Source organism: Notothenia coriiceps, unplaced genomic scaffold (assembly GCF_000735185.1).
Source record: "Notothenia coriiceps isolate Sejong01 unplaced genomic scaffold, NC01 NC01_scaffold00037244, whole genome shotgun sequence".
In the NCBI taxonomy this organism is placed as follows: domain Eukaryota; kingdom Metazoa; phylum Chordata; class Actinopteri; order Perciformes; family Nototheniidae; genus Notothenia; species Notothenia coriiceps.
Window position 1 is genome coordinate 25,137,616 of NW_011369945.1, and position 13,109 is coordinate 25,150,724.

At 43.3% G+C, this 13,109-nt stretch overlaps 2 protein-coding genes across 2 annotated transcripts in view; one reads left to right on the forward strand and one right to left on the reverse strand.

Annotated features, from left to right (window-relative positions):
• Positions 1-13,109, forward strand: part of LOC104965081 (transcription factor IIIB 90 kDa subunit-like) — a 63,301-nt gene that overhangs the window by 35,902 nt on the left and 14,290 nt on the right. The gene's annotated exons all lie outside the window — the stretch shown is intronic.
• LOC104965080 (meteorin-like protein) lies at positions 5,379-10,518 on the reverse strand. Its single transcript, XM_010794020.1, has 5 exons — positions 10,128-10,518; positions 8,835-9,018; positions 8,520-8,745; positions 7,053-7,112; positions 5,379-6,197 (listed from the first exon to the last, which is right to left on the reverse strand). The coding sequence occupies exons 1-5, from the start codon at positions 10,220-10,222 to the stop codon at positions 5,887-5,889; spliced, it is 876 nt and encodes a 291-aa protein (XP_010792322.1). The 5' UTR covers positions 10,223-10,518; the 3' UTR covers positions 5,379-5,886.

Here is a 13,109-nt window from a genome sequence, read left to right on the forward strand (position 1 = left end):
GAAGACATTGGTAATCGGTTATTGGTTGGTTGCATTGTGGACGGTGGTGGGAATAACGGAGGCTTAGAGGAAGGAGTGCTCGTGGTATCCGGGAGAACACGCGGTGTCTACCGCAGTTAGTTGAAAGGCCACCGCACCCACCCAGCGGCGTGGTCATGGAGCGCCAGGCGCACACACAACACGCTCACACTCGGGCCACCCAATTCCTAATGACTCTTATCTATCGTCTCTGCTCTCTTATCTTTATCCGTATCTATGCTCCTCTCCTCTCATCTCGTCTGCTCTTCTCTCCTCTCTCGCTCTCTCTCGCTACTCATTCTGAGCGGTCTCTCTGTATTGTCCTCTCTGTGTCCTATCTAGTCTGTCGATTCGCGGGCAGCTATGACGCATACGATCTGGGAGTCTCTTTTCCGTATCGTGGTATGGGCGCTAAGGGCTATTATGGATGGGCCAGCTCAGTCATCTATCTTATCCTATGCTCTCTCTCTGCTGATCCTGCACTCTCTCTCTAGTCTAGTTCCCGTTAGTGCTATCTGATGCTATGGAAGGGGGTGTGTCGGCGTCGTCTCCGGACACAGGTGGCTACTCCTGATGGGCGCAGTGTGCGTGATATAGTGCGGCGGTGACACCTCAGTGTCGAGCGCTAGTCTGCAGACGCCTCGTTATTAGCTCCTTACGCTCCTTTCATTTGCGCTCACCGGGACAGGTCTCTTGGCTTTGCAGCGCGGGATGACGTAACGACACCGCACTGAAACCATGTGTACTGGCAGCAAATTTGCCCTTTTGATTCCGCGGCCTGCTAGTAGAAGCCGCTAACTACCGGAGTGCTTCCATTTCCGAGGTAACCCGCAGAGGACTCGGAGATTCCCGGACACATACATGAAGCAAGTCGGGTGATGTTTCTCTCATTGGCCACACACAAGTTGGCCGCGTGACTAAGCCTGGTAGTCCCTCTTGAAGTAAGCCGAGGCTGTCGACAGTCCGGACCGGTTGGTCTCACGTTTCTTTCCGTCGCTCGTGACAGAAGGGACTCGGCCTTGTTGGCTATGCATGATGCGTGTGTCGTCGCGCATGCACGAGTACCCGTGCAGCCGGCTTCCGTCTCTCATCGGTGGGGCCTGAACTGTCGACTTCATCCTCCAACTTATCTGTGAATGCTACGGACTTCCATCGAACCTCTAGGCCCAAAGGACGCCATATGACCTCCACGCAAGTTCAGCTATGGCGGAGTTACGACTCTGAAGCCAACGGCGTTGAGCCTTAAGACCCTCACACTACCGCCGTACCCCTTAACCTCAGGGGGAAGGGTCGGGCGTCGGCGGCTACAAGCTGTTGATAGTTTAAATGCTGAGTCCTGTACCCAAGGAAAAAGATCCACCTGTCAGTCCCTCCCCTCTCTACCTCGCCTCTCTTGGTTCTCTCTCTCTCTTTTTCTAGAGTCTATCTATCCTATCTATCTATCGTTGGCCTAATGTCAATCAGTATGTCTATCGTATGATATAATCATATCGTATCGTATCCATACTAATTACTGCTTTCACGGACATTACTGACCTGTCAAAATCGTACTACTCTATCAATACCCTCTCACTGCCTTACAAATCGCGACATCCTAGAATCCTCGCTAAGTACTAGGGGTTGTATGAGTGCTACTGTGAAGCACTCATCTCACCTAACATCTATTCGCTGAATCTGCGATCTGGCTATCTCAGCGGATCATGAACTGGATGCTACTCAGCCATACCTTATCCGCCGTATCGCCACACTCTTCATATTATAAAGTGGACAATCGAAAGGGAAGTTCGGGCGTATAGTCATGTAAGGGACGCGGAGGGCTATAGTGCTGCACATGCTGGCAGAGTCGACTCTATACCCATAACGTCTGCTTTTGACACGGCACGAAGAAGACCAAATGGAGCTTTTTACCACATAAAACTACAGCGTAAAAACATCGGGACTTTCGCCCCATATGGTGTCTTACCTTTAAAGTGGCGCACTTCTAGAGACGTACTATTTAACTCAGACGGATGTCCTGCTTCTAGTCACTAATTCACCACCCCTGGGATTCCTGCGGATCTTCCTGTGACTTTCCCTCGTTCGCGTAACCACCCCTCCGGGGTTTGAACAGGATCCTTATGACATCACAAAGTGTCCAAAATCTGATCAGCTCATTTTCAGATAGGTTTTTATATAAATGGATCAGGACAAAAAGAGAGAGAATCTTTTTTCCTGAAACTTTCTGAATATCTTTACACAGAGGGGACACATGTTTATGTATAAGAGTGAAAAAGTGGATTTTGCATTTTAGTTGACCTTAAAGTCTTGCATCCGTGTCAGGGGGCAGACAGCTTCATTAAAGGTCATACTTTGAACCCCCTGTAGAAACCAGACATACTTTAACCTAAAGTATTGTGCCACTGTTTAAAACCACTGATCCCACCCTGTCCAGCACATTATAAAATGCCAGTGGTGGTATATGTGGGTGTAAGCATGTGTGTGTTTTCCCTGAGCTCAGCCATTCCCTGGACTCCAGCTGACCGCTCAGCTGTGCCCCTCGCATACTGCAGCACACTGTTTCCATATCTCAGGCTCGCTCACGCTGAAAGGTTACCATGAAGACCCCGTGAGGGAGGGATAAGTGTGTCCCGAATTAGAGAGGATGCCAAGGCGAGCTGGGCCCCTTGCCAGGTTGGGTTGCCAAGGAGTGTTGTGTGTTGCTACGGTGGGTTGGGTTTCTGCTGTGTGGCATGTTTGCATGTCTGCAGCGTGCAGGACGCGTGTATTGTGGTCTTCTCAAACTACCCAAGACACACACACACAACACACACACATACACACACACACACACACACACTCCACTAATTTAATTTTTAAGAGTCATTTTGTTAAAAGTAGCTGAAGCTGTTTAAGTAAAATTACATTATTTCCCTTTTGAATGTAGTGGAGTAGAAGTATAAGAAGGAAGATTGTGGCTGACCCCTCCCGCCCTGGACCCAAACTGTTTGCCCCACTTCCCTCTGGTAGGAGGCTGCGCTCCATCACTTGAACAGTGGCATTACATTAATGCACTCTATGCAAACAATATCTTGTTTTATTTATTTCATTTAATTTGCATAGGTCTTTATTAGAGACAATCAATAAGGGTATTTGTGGCAGATAAATGGACCCCCTATGCTTTTTTCATTCATATGTTATTATTCTTACTTGACTTTATTTTACGGCCAAATAAATATTCCTCTCACTTTACTTTGGAGGCTACTTTGGTAACATTAATGGTCGCACTGACAGGCTCAGTGAGATAAGTGTGGACGATGACGAGAAAAATATTTGGTTTATGCTGCCATACCGTTTTCTTGAAGGCTGGTTTCTGACTTTTCTCTATTAAAAACCTGCAACTCTTCATAAATACTCCCAACCTTAAAAGACTGCTTCCTGTATTTATTATGCCACATTTCAAAAATCCGGTAGTGACAGTTAGAAAATATATGAAATAAACATGAATTTGATTAAATGTTACAAAAATGTTTTAAGGTGAGTGAAGGTGATATTTGAAGGAAGAACCAGGCCAAGTAGGCTTTACATTGTGAACCGACAGGTGTTTCAGATGGTTATTGTCAACTGAGAACACCTCAACGATATCTAGTTTTTGCTGCAGTTTCCTTTTAGTTTATATTCACATTATTCTTTTAAGACTCAAAATGTTTGGTTATACCTTCATGTGAAGAATGTTGAAGCTTTCTCTTTCCTTCTCCATGTAGTCCTTCACCTGAAAGGCATTTCTTTCCTCAGCACACTCTCTCGAAAAAAATTCATCTATAAGGAAGTGAAATCAGCATTAACTTGATAACAAGTCATAAACACATTTTTTATTTATCCTAACCTTTTTGGTGTAGTACAAACTAACAAACAAATGTTACAGCGCATACAGCAACCCACCCCCAATGAAGGGGGAGTATTATGTATAGGTATATTTGCTTCTTGTATCTGTACATTTATAAAGAAGATTCATAGAAATATATTTTCTTGAAGTGGCTTGTCTTTGTGTGATTTAATTCATTAACAGCTGTTGACGCTGGTATCGGTTTCACGTGAGTCTGTGTGATTGTCATCATGGCAAAATGTGATCCTGAAGATACCTACTGCATCGGGAACTACCACGGAAGCTGTGTTGAGCCCTTTGTCCGGTGTTTATGTTTCTGTTTGTCTGTGGACAGATTCTGTGTTTGTGATAGCTTCGCAATAAACAACATAGTCGATATAAAACCCACTTTACACCACTGGTCAAATGTGGCATTACAAACATTTACAGGTGGGTAGTTGGGTTCAAAACAAAGTCTGAGTTTGAAGATGGGTGTGGAATTAGAAAGGTAGGAAGTGAGGAAGCCTCCCACTTTTCCCCACCGCTTTACGGCCATGGCCCAATTTGGCGTCACGGCTACTGTTTTACCTCACAACATGGTCTCAAGTTGGGTGTGTTTTTCTCGTTCTGTACTCTAGTGGTGACTTTACCGTGTATTTGAGACACATTGGTAGTTTCACGGAACTGCATCCTGCTGAATGATACTTGTCAGGTATTAAGAAGGATTGTTATTGCCCTGCAGTACAGAACACATGGTTTGTCTCAGCAGAGGGAGTGTGTGGGGGGTGGGGACATTCCAATCATTCTTGCTCTTCCTGAGGAAAGAAGGAAATCATCACGCGCACACAACTGCCGACAGGAGGCAGAAGAGAGGTGCAGCTACACACCTCTAAGGTCATTCACACATCCGCCTCTTCTTTTACCTCTCCACCCGTTAACCCACACATCAATCCACCACGGTATAGTTTCATTCCGACAGCTGTACATGCCTCTGTGCGAGAGAGAGGGCACGTTGCATTAGCACTGATTGTTTAAGCTTGTGTGATCATTTAGGCCACAGGAGTCTGCTTACATGAGGGGAAAAACGTTACCACATTAGTTATTTAACAATTTGCTTCTCTCTCTCAGCTGTGAATGCATGAACACACACACGCACAGAAGCAAGGAGGATGCCAACCAGAACAGAGGCTCCTCAAAGCTCCACAGGGGCAGCTACGCCAGCACTGACACACTGCTGCTCTCCTGCCAGCTGACGGCCACTGAACACTCATAATGGTTGTTTTCTTCTCGTTAGTTTGGGGTATAATATCTCTTTCTTTTCATCAGAGAGAACGGTAACATTTGCTCCTTTATATTTTGGTCCTTCTATTTACTTCACTGACCATCTGGTTTTAATGATCTGCACCTCAACCACACTCAGCCTCGTATGACACAGAGTGCAGGTTTGTTCAAAAATGTATTGCATGGTCCTTATATAAGAAATACTGGCTCAGTCACAAAAATGAAAATGGGGTAATCGTACACCTTTCAATGGCTTTTTATTTTTTGTAAATATATAGAAACCATTTGAAATCATTAGCAAAACACACACGCACACACTTAGACTCACAGAGCTGCATACTGTACACTTCTGTCAGAAGATTTCTACATTTTACAGAAAGCTTTTTACAAAGCAAACAATCATTTCAAGAATGATCACACAAGCAGTATCGTCGTCATGAGAATAAACAACAGTGAGCACACAGAAGTATACAGTCAAACGGGACAATTTAGTTCTTGCAGCACGGTGGCTACTAAAAGGTTCAAACTGTCCAACTGTCTTTTCTGATGCAAAGCAACAACAAGTTGCTCAGGTTTTCAGACTTAGCTTTTAAAGATGGCAGGGCGTCCGTGTTTCTGTGTATCACTGTGACAGGCTCAAACATACCATCTCTACATCCTCAAAATCTCAAGCCTGTTCCTCTTTGCGTCTTCCTCACTGACTTGTTTGAGATGTGCTCCACCTTGTTTCACCCAGAAGAGATTTCTCAGTTTGTGTCTATTTCACAGGGGTTTGTTCCGGCTCTCTGTGCTCTGACGTACAGCCTCAGGAAGTCTTTGTATCGAGGTGCACAGCCAAGCCAGGCTTCACCAAAATGTACGGAGCCAGTCAGAAGGTATTCGTCCCCTCCAGGGTGCCCGATGCATTGTGAGGGAACATTGATGCGTCCCCCCCAGCCCCGCTTCCTGGCTCCCCCCCGAGCAAACACCCTGCTCTTCTGGCGGAACAGCCGACTCAGAGTCACCGCAGCAGGGGAGCGGTTTTTAGATCCCACACCTCGAAAGATGCCACTGCCAGCTACAGATACAGGAGCAGGAGAAGGAGATTAAATGAATGACTGTGTGCATAATAATGGGGCAATGTAGCCGTTGAAATCAATCAATCTTCCTTTTTTTCAAGATTCAAGGCTTTATTGTCATGTACAGACAGTAGCTACAGTGTAGATCTGGCAAAGAAAAACTTAAGGCTCCTCCAACAATGCAACATGAATATATATGGGACATAAAACAAATAAAATAGTGCAAGAGAATGTTTTGAGATGTGCAAGTAAATACAAATAAATAGTGCAAGAAGTGTCAATGTACAAGTACATTTCGACAAATTCAAAATTTAAATAAATAAATAGGCAATAAAACATACTCCTACGCAATTCTTTAAACATATAGATACAGCTACGGTAGCTAACGTTGGCTATAGGTACTTTAGATTGATACTGTTGTGCAATAAAGTGAGTTTTCTGCTACATTTAGCTTATTCAGATCACATACCTGTGATGTATTTAAAGAAACATACTCAAAGAATCTTGAAAGATGTATAAAAAAGTCCAAAGGAGTAATATTCTCTCATTGCCCTAATGACCACTGTTTAGTAAAAGTACATCAGCTTGGAGATAATTAGCTTAGCTTAGCATAACAACTGAACACAGCTGGTAACTTTCAAGATATCATGTGCTAATTTATGAGCTTAAGAGCTGCATGTTGGATGGTTTGGTTTCCTTTAGACAGCTGCTGGCTGTAGCTTCAGATTTTACCGCACAGACATGACAGTCGATTTATCTTCTTGTCTAACTTGGCAAGAAAGGGATTAAGCGTATTTCTATAAACTACAAACTATTCCTGTAATATATATGTTTGTGTGTGTGCATGTGTTTACCAAAGTCACTGGTACACACTGCCATAAGGACCTCTTCATCTGAACAGGGTTTACAGGTAACTATAATGGGAAAACAGGAAAAAAGGCAACATGAAATACTTAATACATTACTTAAAAACACATAAGTTCTTATTGTCACAATACATTTTCTCTCCTTATTAATATCTGTATCATCCTGGGAGTTTTTTCACCCTTTGTCTGCTTCCTGTTCTCTCTTTTTCTCCATCTTGGCGGGTGTTTACGAGACAAAAAAGACGTCAGGAGAGAGTGTGTGAATGTGAATGAGAAGAGCAGGTGAAGGAAGAGACGTAATCACTGAATTGCCCCCTGACCCCATCAGCTATAAAAACAGCTATAAAAGCTCCAGACACACAGACAGACAGGCGTGGACAGGCTTTCTTCTGTCTCATTAGGAGGGCAGTCCTGCCTTCCTCTCCACCCTCCTTCAGACCGCTCTACTCATACGGGTGGGCTACCCAAAATCCCCTTCTTTAGGGGCGGCGGTCGGCTCTTGATTGACAGTTGAGAGACGATTGGCTGACCTTTGTGCTTGACCCTAACGTGACCTTTTGATTGGCCTGCTTGTTTTCATAAGTCTGGCTGAGACAAGGGAGTGTGGGAGTGAGGAAGTGGGGGGAGGGGGGGTTGTCAGAGAGCAGCAGCATGTAGTTGAGATGAAGAAACGGGGACGAACAGTAACGTGGCCTTCTGTCAACTTCCCTTTATGTCAGTAAGAAGACGGCCTGTGTAAAGTACGAGGAGTTTAACCGACCACTTTAAGAGTACTGACATTTACTTGAGATAGATGTATTTTCATAAATATTTATACTACTCCATTGTTTGTAGATGATAATAAATCAAACCCTAGCTTATACTGCACAAAGTATGTGAACAGATGTTTTGGTATAGTTTCACTGTGGTTAAAAGCAGCCCATAAAACATTAATTCATCAAGATTCTCTCAGTTTCTGAATAAACTAAGAGATAAAACATTGAAGCATATGGAAAACATATATATAAATGTTAATTTAGGGTCTGGAGTAATCTTTAAAAACGTCAACAAAAAAAGTACTCCTATGCAGGATGGTTCTTTTAATATTATAATATTAGATTATAATTAGTTTTATGTATTTACATGTAACGGTACTTTCCTAATGTGCTGGTAATTCAGTAGCTAACTTCATAAACTAGTTTATTCTATGAAACTGCATCATGTAATAAGCTGATCTTCTTTGTAAACTCTTAATCTAAAAAGGTAACTATAGTTTTTTTTATTTAGTAATATAGTGGAGTAAAAAATAATTTTGCTTTGAAATGTAGTGGTGGTATAGAAGTATACTAAATCAAGGTAAAATAAAAAATACACAATGTTAAAGTTGTATGTAAGTACAACAGTTGAGTAGATTCACATACATCTCTTCATCCTACATGTAAGAACCATGAAGAATGGGTGCTTGCATTCCCTCACCTAAACCAGGGTGCAGGTACGGGTACATGTGTGCCCCGGGACCCTGACTGGGCACCAGCTCGTACTGGAAAGCCGTGATCCTCCGGCTGATGTCTGCCTGGGGGACGGACTCCACAAAGAGAGCCCCCTCTGCCAGGTTGAAGCAGGTCACTGTGCCCTGAGCCTGGTCCTTCTCTGCCAGCAGCATCCTCAGGTCCCCGTTATTCTCCAGAAACACATGAGAACCCTTCACATGGAGGGAGGACACACGTGATCACCACCCATCTGATCATCGCATCACACTGCAATGGTCATTTTCTGATGTCTCGCTCTTACCTGGGAGAGAGGGTGGGGTTTGATGCACACATGGAGACCTGCCATGTGTCCTGATGGGGGCTCTGTGTTTGGCCGCAGGTTGATAATGATGGCTCCCGTGGGGTAGAGCCACTCCAGAGAGCCCTGAGAGCAGCGCAGGTAGACCTGCTCCACGTCCCTGCGGTGAGACTCGTGGCTCAAACCACTGCAGAGGAGAAGAGACATTTACTTTTAATATGTTTTAGCCATGTGGTTTAGTCTCTGATCCAGAGTGAGGAACATAATAACATGCCTAAGATCATCAACAACAGAACATACATTTCTTTAACGCACGTAAGGGGTTCTTTGATATTATAAGTTCATTAAGATCAAGTCTAGTGCAGCTGTCTGCTGACTAATCTGTCGCTGTCCTCTGATGTGCACAAGTTACCTCAACCCGAGGAACTGATTGGGCTATTAAGTCGTAAGAAGTTTGCGGCTGGTAAACTTTACAACACAGAGGGTGCTGAGGACCGGCTTTCATATTTTATGACTTGCAGACTTGGAAAAGTGATCAAAGGGGCCATATAGCTGTATTTACTTAAGGTAGGAACTGAAGCAGAGACATTCCTATATGTAAGAGGCTTATGATATGATTCAAAGTCAAGTTAAAGCACCTTGTTTACACTTATAATGGGTTGAACCATCCTTGATAGCAATTTTCCTCTTGGAGAAGAGTGATTGTCTAAAAATATGTAATGTTTTTTATATGTAACACTGAGCTCTGTCTGTGAAGTAACCACAAGTAAGGGCACAAAGCAGGCCAAAAACATCTGTACTAGTTTCCATTCCATCAGAATATGAAACCTTGTTTTTTTTTTACTCTGACCTTCCAGTGGCCTTCCTGGAGATTACATTAAATCTTAATCAAACATACATGTTTAATTACTCCTTTGAACCAGCTGAAATCCAGAGTAATGCACAGCAGAGCCACTTCAAAGACACAGCCTCCCTCTCACACGACTGCAGTCCCTTTCATGATTACACTGCATTTACAGAATGTCATTTCCATGGGTTAAAGTAAAAACACACATGATAGTTGAAGATCAAAAACAATTAAAAACCTTATTTTCAAATGTAAGAAAGTGTATAACATTCTGACAACATTCCCGAGCAAAACTAGAGTGTTTTAAATTAAAAACAAAAAAAATCTGGGATAAATAAAGACAAGTACATCTAATCGTATTTCTTTGTTGAAACCGTACTTTGCTTGGTAATAGAGAATATTATCCAAACTTAGATGCCCATAAGTCCTTTCTCCAGGTTTTTCCTCACCTTCCTCTCCAGCTGCACTGGTCGCTGGAGTACTGTGCCCCCACCATGCACAGGAGCACAGCCGTGATCCAGAGCGCAGCCCACGGCCGGAGCATGGTGTCCTGTCCGCCGCGGCGCTCCCCGAGTCCCGCACAGCAGACCTCCGAGCAGCGCGCTCTGCTGCTCCCGAACAGCAAGATCCCGTAAAAAAAAAAAAAACAGAGCTCCGTTCAGCGTGAGCGCTTACGCTACATGGCGGGTTTAGTCGAGGCTGAGGTCGCTAGTGTGACTGAAAAACATTTTGACACGAAGTTTGTAAAATAAGTATCCAAGAGAGCGCGCGCAGCAGGACGACAGACTTGTTTTAAAACTCCTGCTCTGTGGAGCGCGTGCCAGCTGCTGAGTCCACTTGAGCGACACGCGAGCGCTCGCTCCAAACCACGCCCACACAACCACCGGGACATGTGTGTGGAGAAAGCCCTCGAAGACTCACTTCTAATACCACCAGACTTTTACACACATTTAAATTGGACGGTTTGGACCTACATTGAAGAGCATTTAGCCAGAGCTCGTCACACTGGTTATAAGTTATTAGCATATATGTTTGAATCATAGCATAAGTTAATAAAAAACTTGCCCCACAAATAGCCAATGCACAAATAAAATTCGCCTTCAATAAAGAAAATTGGACAAACGCCCGTGAAAATAAACACAATATGGCTGCTTTTAAAGCATTTTACTTCTATCCCTTTTAGCCAATGCCCCATTTATTTGCCAAGCTTTCTAGGGGAAGTTTGGCAGCTGCTTTTTAGGTCCTACAGGTCTTAAGATGCCAGAGAGAAACAGCACAAAATCATTTCAGTGTGTTGGCGTTATAAACAGATGGATCATAATTATCGCAGGGAAAATTAGAGCAGCATGTCTCTTTCAAACATGCACAAAAACCTTTTTTACAAAGATTGGAATGATTTGTTTATTTTATTGGCCATGGGATTTAGGTATGTCTTTTTGTGTAGCCTATTTTAATGGAGATTGAATATGGCTGTATCATGATATTTCACTATGAAGCTCCTTAGGAAAAAAGGCCCTGACGTAACGTGAAGTCACACATGTGCTCTAAATGTCTGTTTGGATCACAGAAGGTTTTCCCGTGAGAAAACAGTCAGAACAGCAAGTATGTTACTGACTCGTCACATTCCCCCACACTGCCAGAGCTGTAACGCATTTCGAGAAATACCGAACCCTTCTCTTCACACACACACACACACACACACACACACACACACACACACACACACACCTCCCACACAAACAGTCACACACACACACACACACCTCCCACACAAACAGTCACACACACACACACACACCTCCCACACAAACAGTCTTCCATTATAGCTCTGTGGAAATGTGATTTTCCAATACAGCTACAGTTCTGTTATTAGTGTATTAAATGAGCCATTTATTTTAAGAAATCAAATCAAACTACATTAATTTGTCTACCCTTTTTGTTGTTCTTGAGGATGCTGTGCAACAGGCTAAAACAAAAGTAACAACAATAGGCTTAACTTTAAAACACCCACACTCAAATGATTACATGGAAACTGAGTCACAGACTAAAATTAGTTTAAAAAAAGGCAACATTTATAAAGGGTTCCTAGGTTTATACTTGGCTTTATAGATAAGTTATGTGCCATTAATAATGAGGTCAACATTTGGGATAAAGGGTTGGAAGAATCCACAATCATTTATAACTGCAACAATACCAGAGCAAACAAGCAGCAAGATATTTGTTATAGCCCAACATGTGTCCTTATTAACTGCTATTTAAATATATGCATTCATGTAAAACATTGGCATTTGAGTAATTTCCCAGCAATGAAACCATAGTTTCCTTATAAACCCAAACCAAAGTTATTGTCGCCAAATTAGGCACTGACTGATGGAAGTCTTTGTGTTGGCATTTTCTGGGTATCCCTGGGGACATTCCTGGGAAAAATCACAAGTTTAGTGCTGAGGACATGGAGTCGGAGGCGGTGCAATGGAGATGTGAAAGGGTACTTTAATAGAGAGCAGAATAGGACATGTTGTCGGGTCGCAGCCCGGGTCGACAAGAGAAAGAGCCCAGAGGGCACACACTATATATAAGTAACACATAACATGTCCGTGCGGGAACAATAGCCGCAACTGTAGTTCCCAGTTTGAATTATGAACCAGTGGTTAAATACGTGGTCACCACAACATACAACTATTTTTTAAATCAATACAACTATTTTTTAAATCAATAAAAACATTTTTTAAATCCATAAAAGCATTTAAATTAATATTGGGAGGCATGTCGTTACTTTGTTGAGAATGTGGCCGTGTAATAAGCGGGATAATTTGCAGCGACTTGTTCCTTATGGGGAAAATAACACCCGTCATGTGTGTGTAGAGGTTTGTGTGGTTAAAACACTTTCATGAAGTGAAGGAATTTCCTTCTATAAAACAGCTGTGGGCAGCAGTGAGTGTCACGGACATGAATTCATAGATCAAGGCAGACTGGTGCACACACTCTCCTGTCCTGCCAGGCGACACGCCCGTTCTAAGCCGTGTCCCTCACTCCTCACATCCCTAGCATCCCCAAAAAGTGTATTATGTTGTTACATCTCAGATGTTATGTTTCAGTTGTGCTCTGTCTATGTTCAGTGATGCAAACTTGTCACCTTTCGGCGAAATTCGCCGTTTTGAATCCAAAATAAGTCGTTTGTGTGATTCATGTAGATCTGCAATACAAATGGCCGTGTGTATGAATGCTGTCGTTGTGTATCCATTGTGTCTTCGATCTTGTTAGTTGTTCCTCGTCGCTCGAAATAATATGTAGCGTACCTGTCGGCTGCGCGTCGCTGTCTGGGTGTGGTTCGACATAATAAATTATAGTGGTGTCGTGTTAGTCGTACCGCAGACTACCGTGGTATTGTCGAGGGCCGGCGCGTCTAATGAGGGGCCCAGGCGTCTGGGTGG

Bases quoted from the DNA above. Each gene is read 5' to 3' on its own strand.
- LOC104965080 (XM_010794020.1), bottom strand. From the start codon at position 10,222: ATGCTCCGGCCGTGGGCTGCGCTCTGGATCACGGCTGTGCTCCTGTGC. The intron at 8,746-8,834 runs GTAAGAGCGAGA...CTCCATGTGAAG, and splicing joins AACCCCACCCTCTCTCCCAG to GGTTCTCATGTGTTTCTGGA. The intron at 7,113-8,519 runs GTGAGGGAATGC...TTCCCATTATAG, and splicing joins GTACCTGCACCCTGGTTTAG to TTACCTGTAAACCCTGTTCA.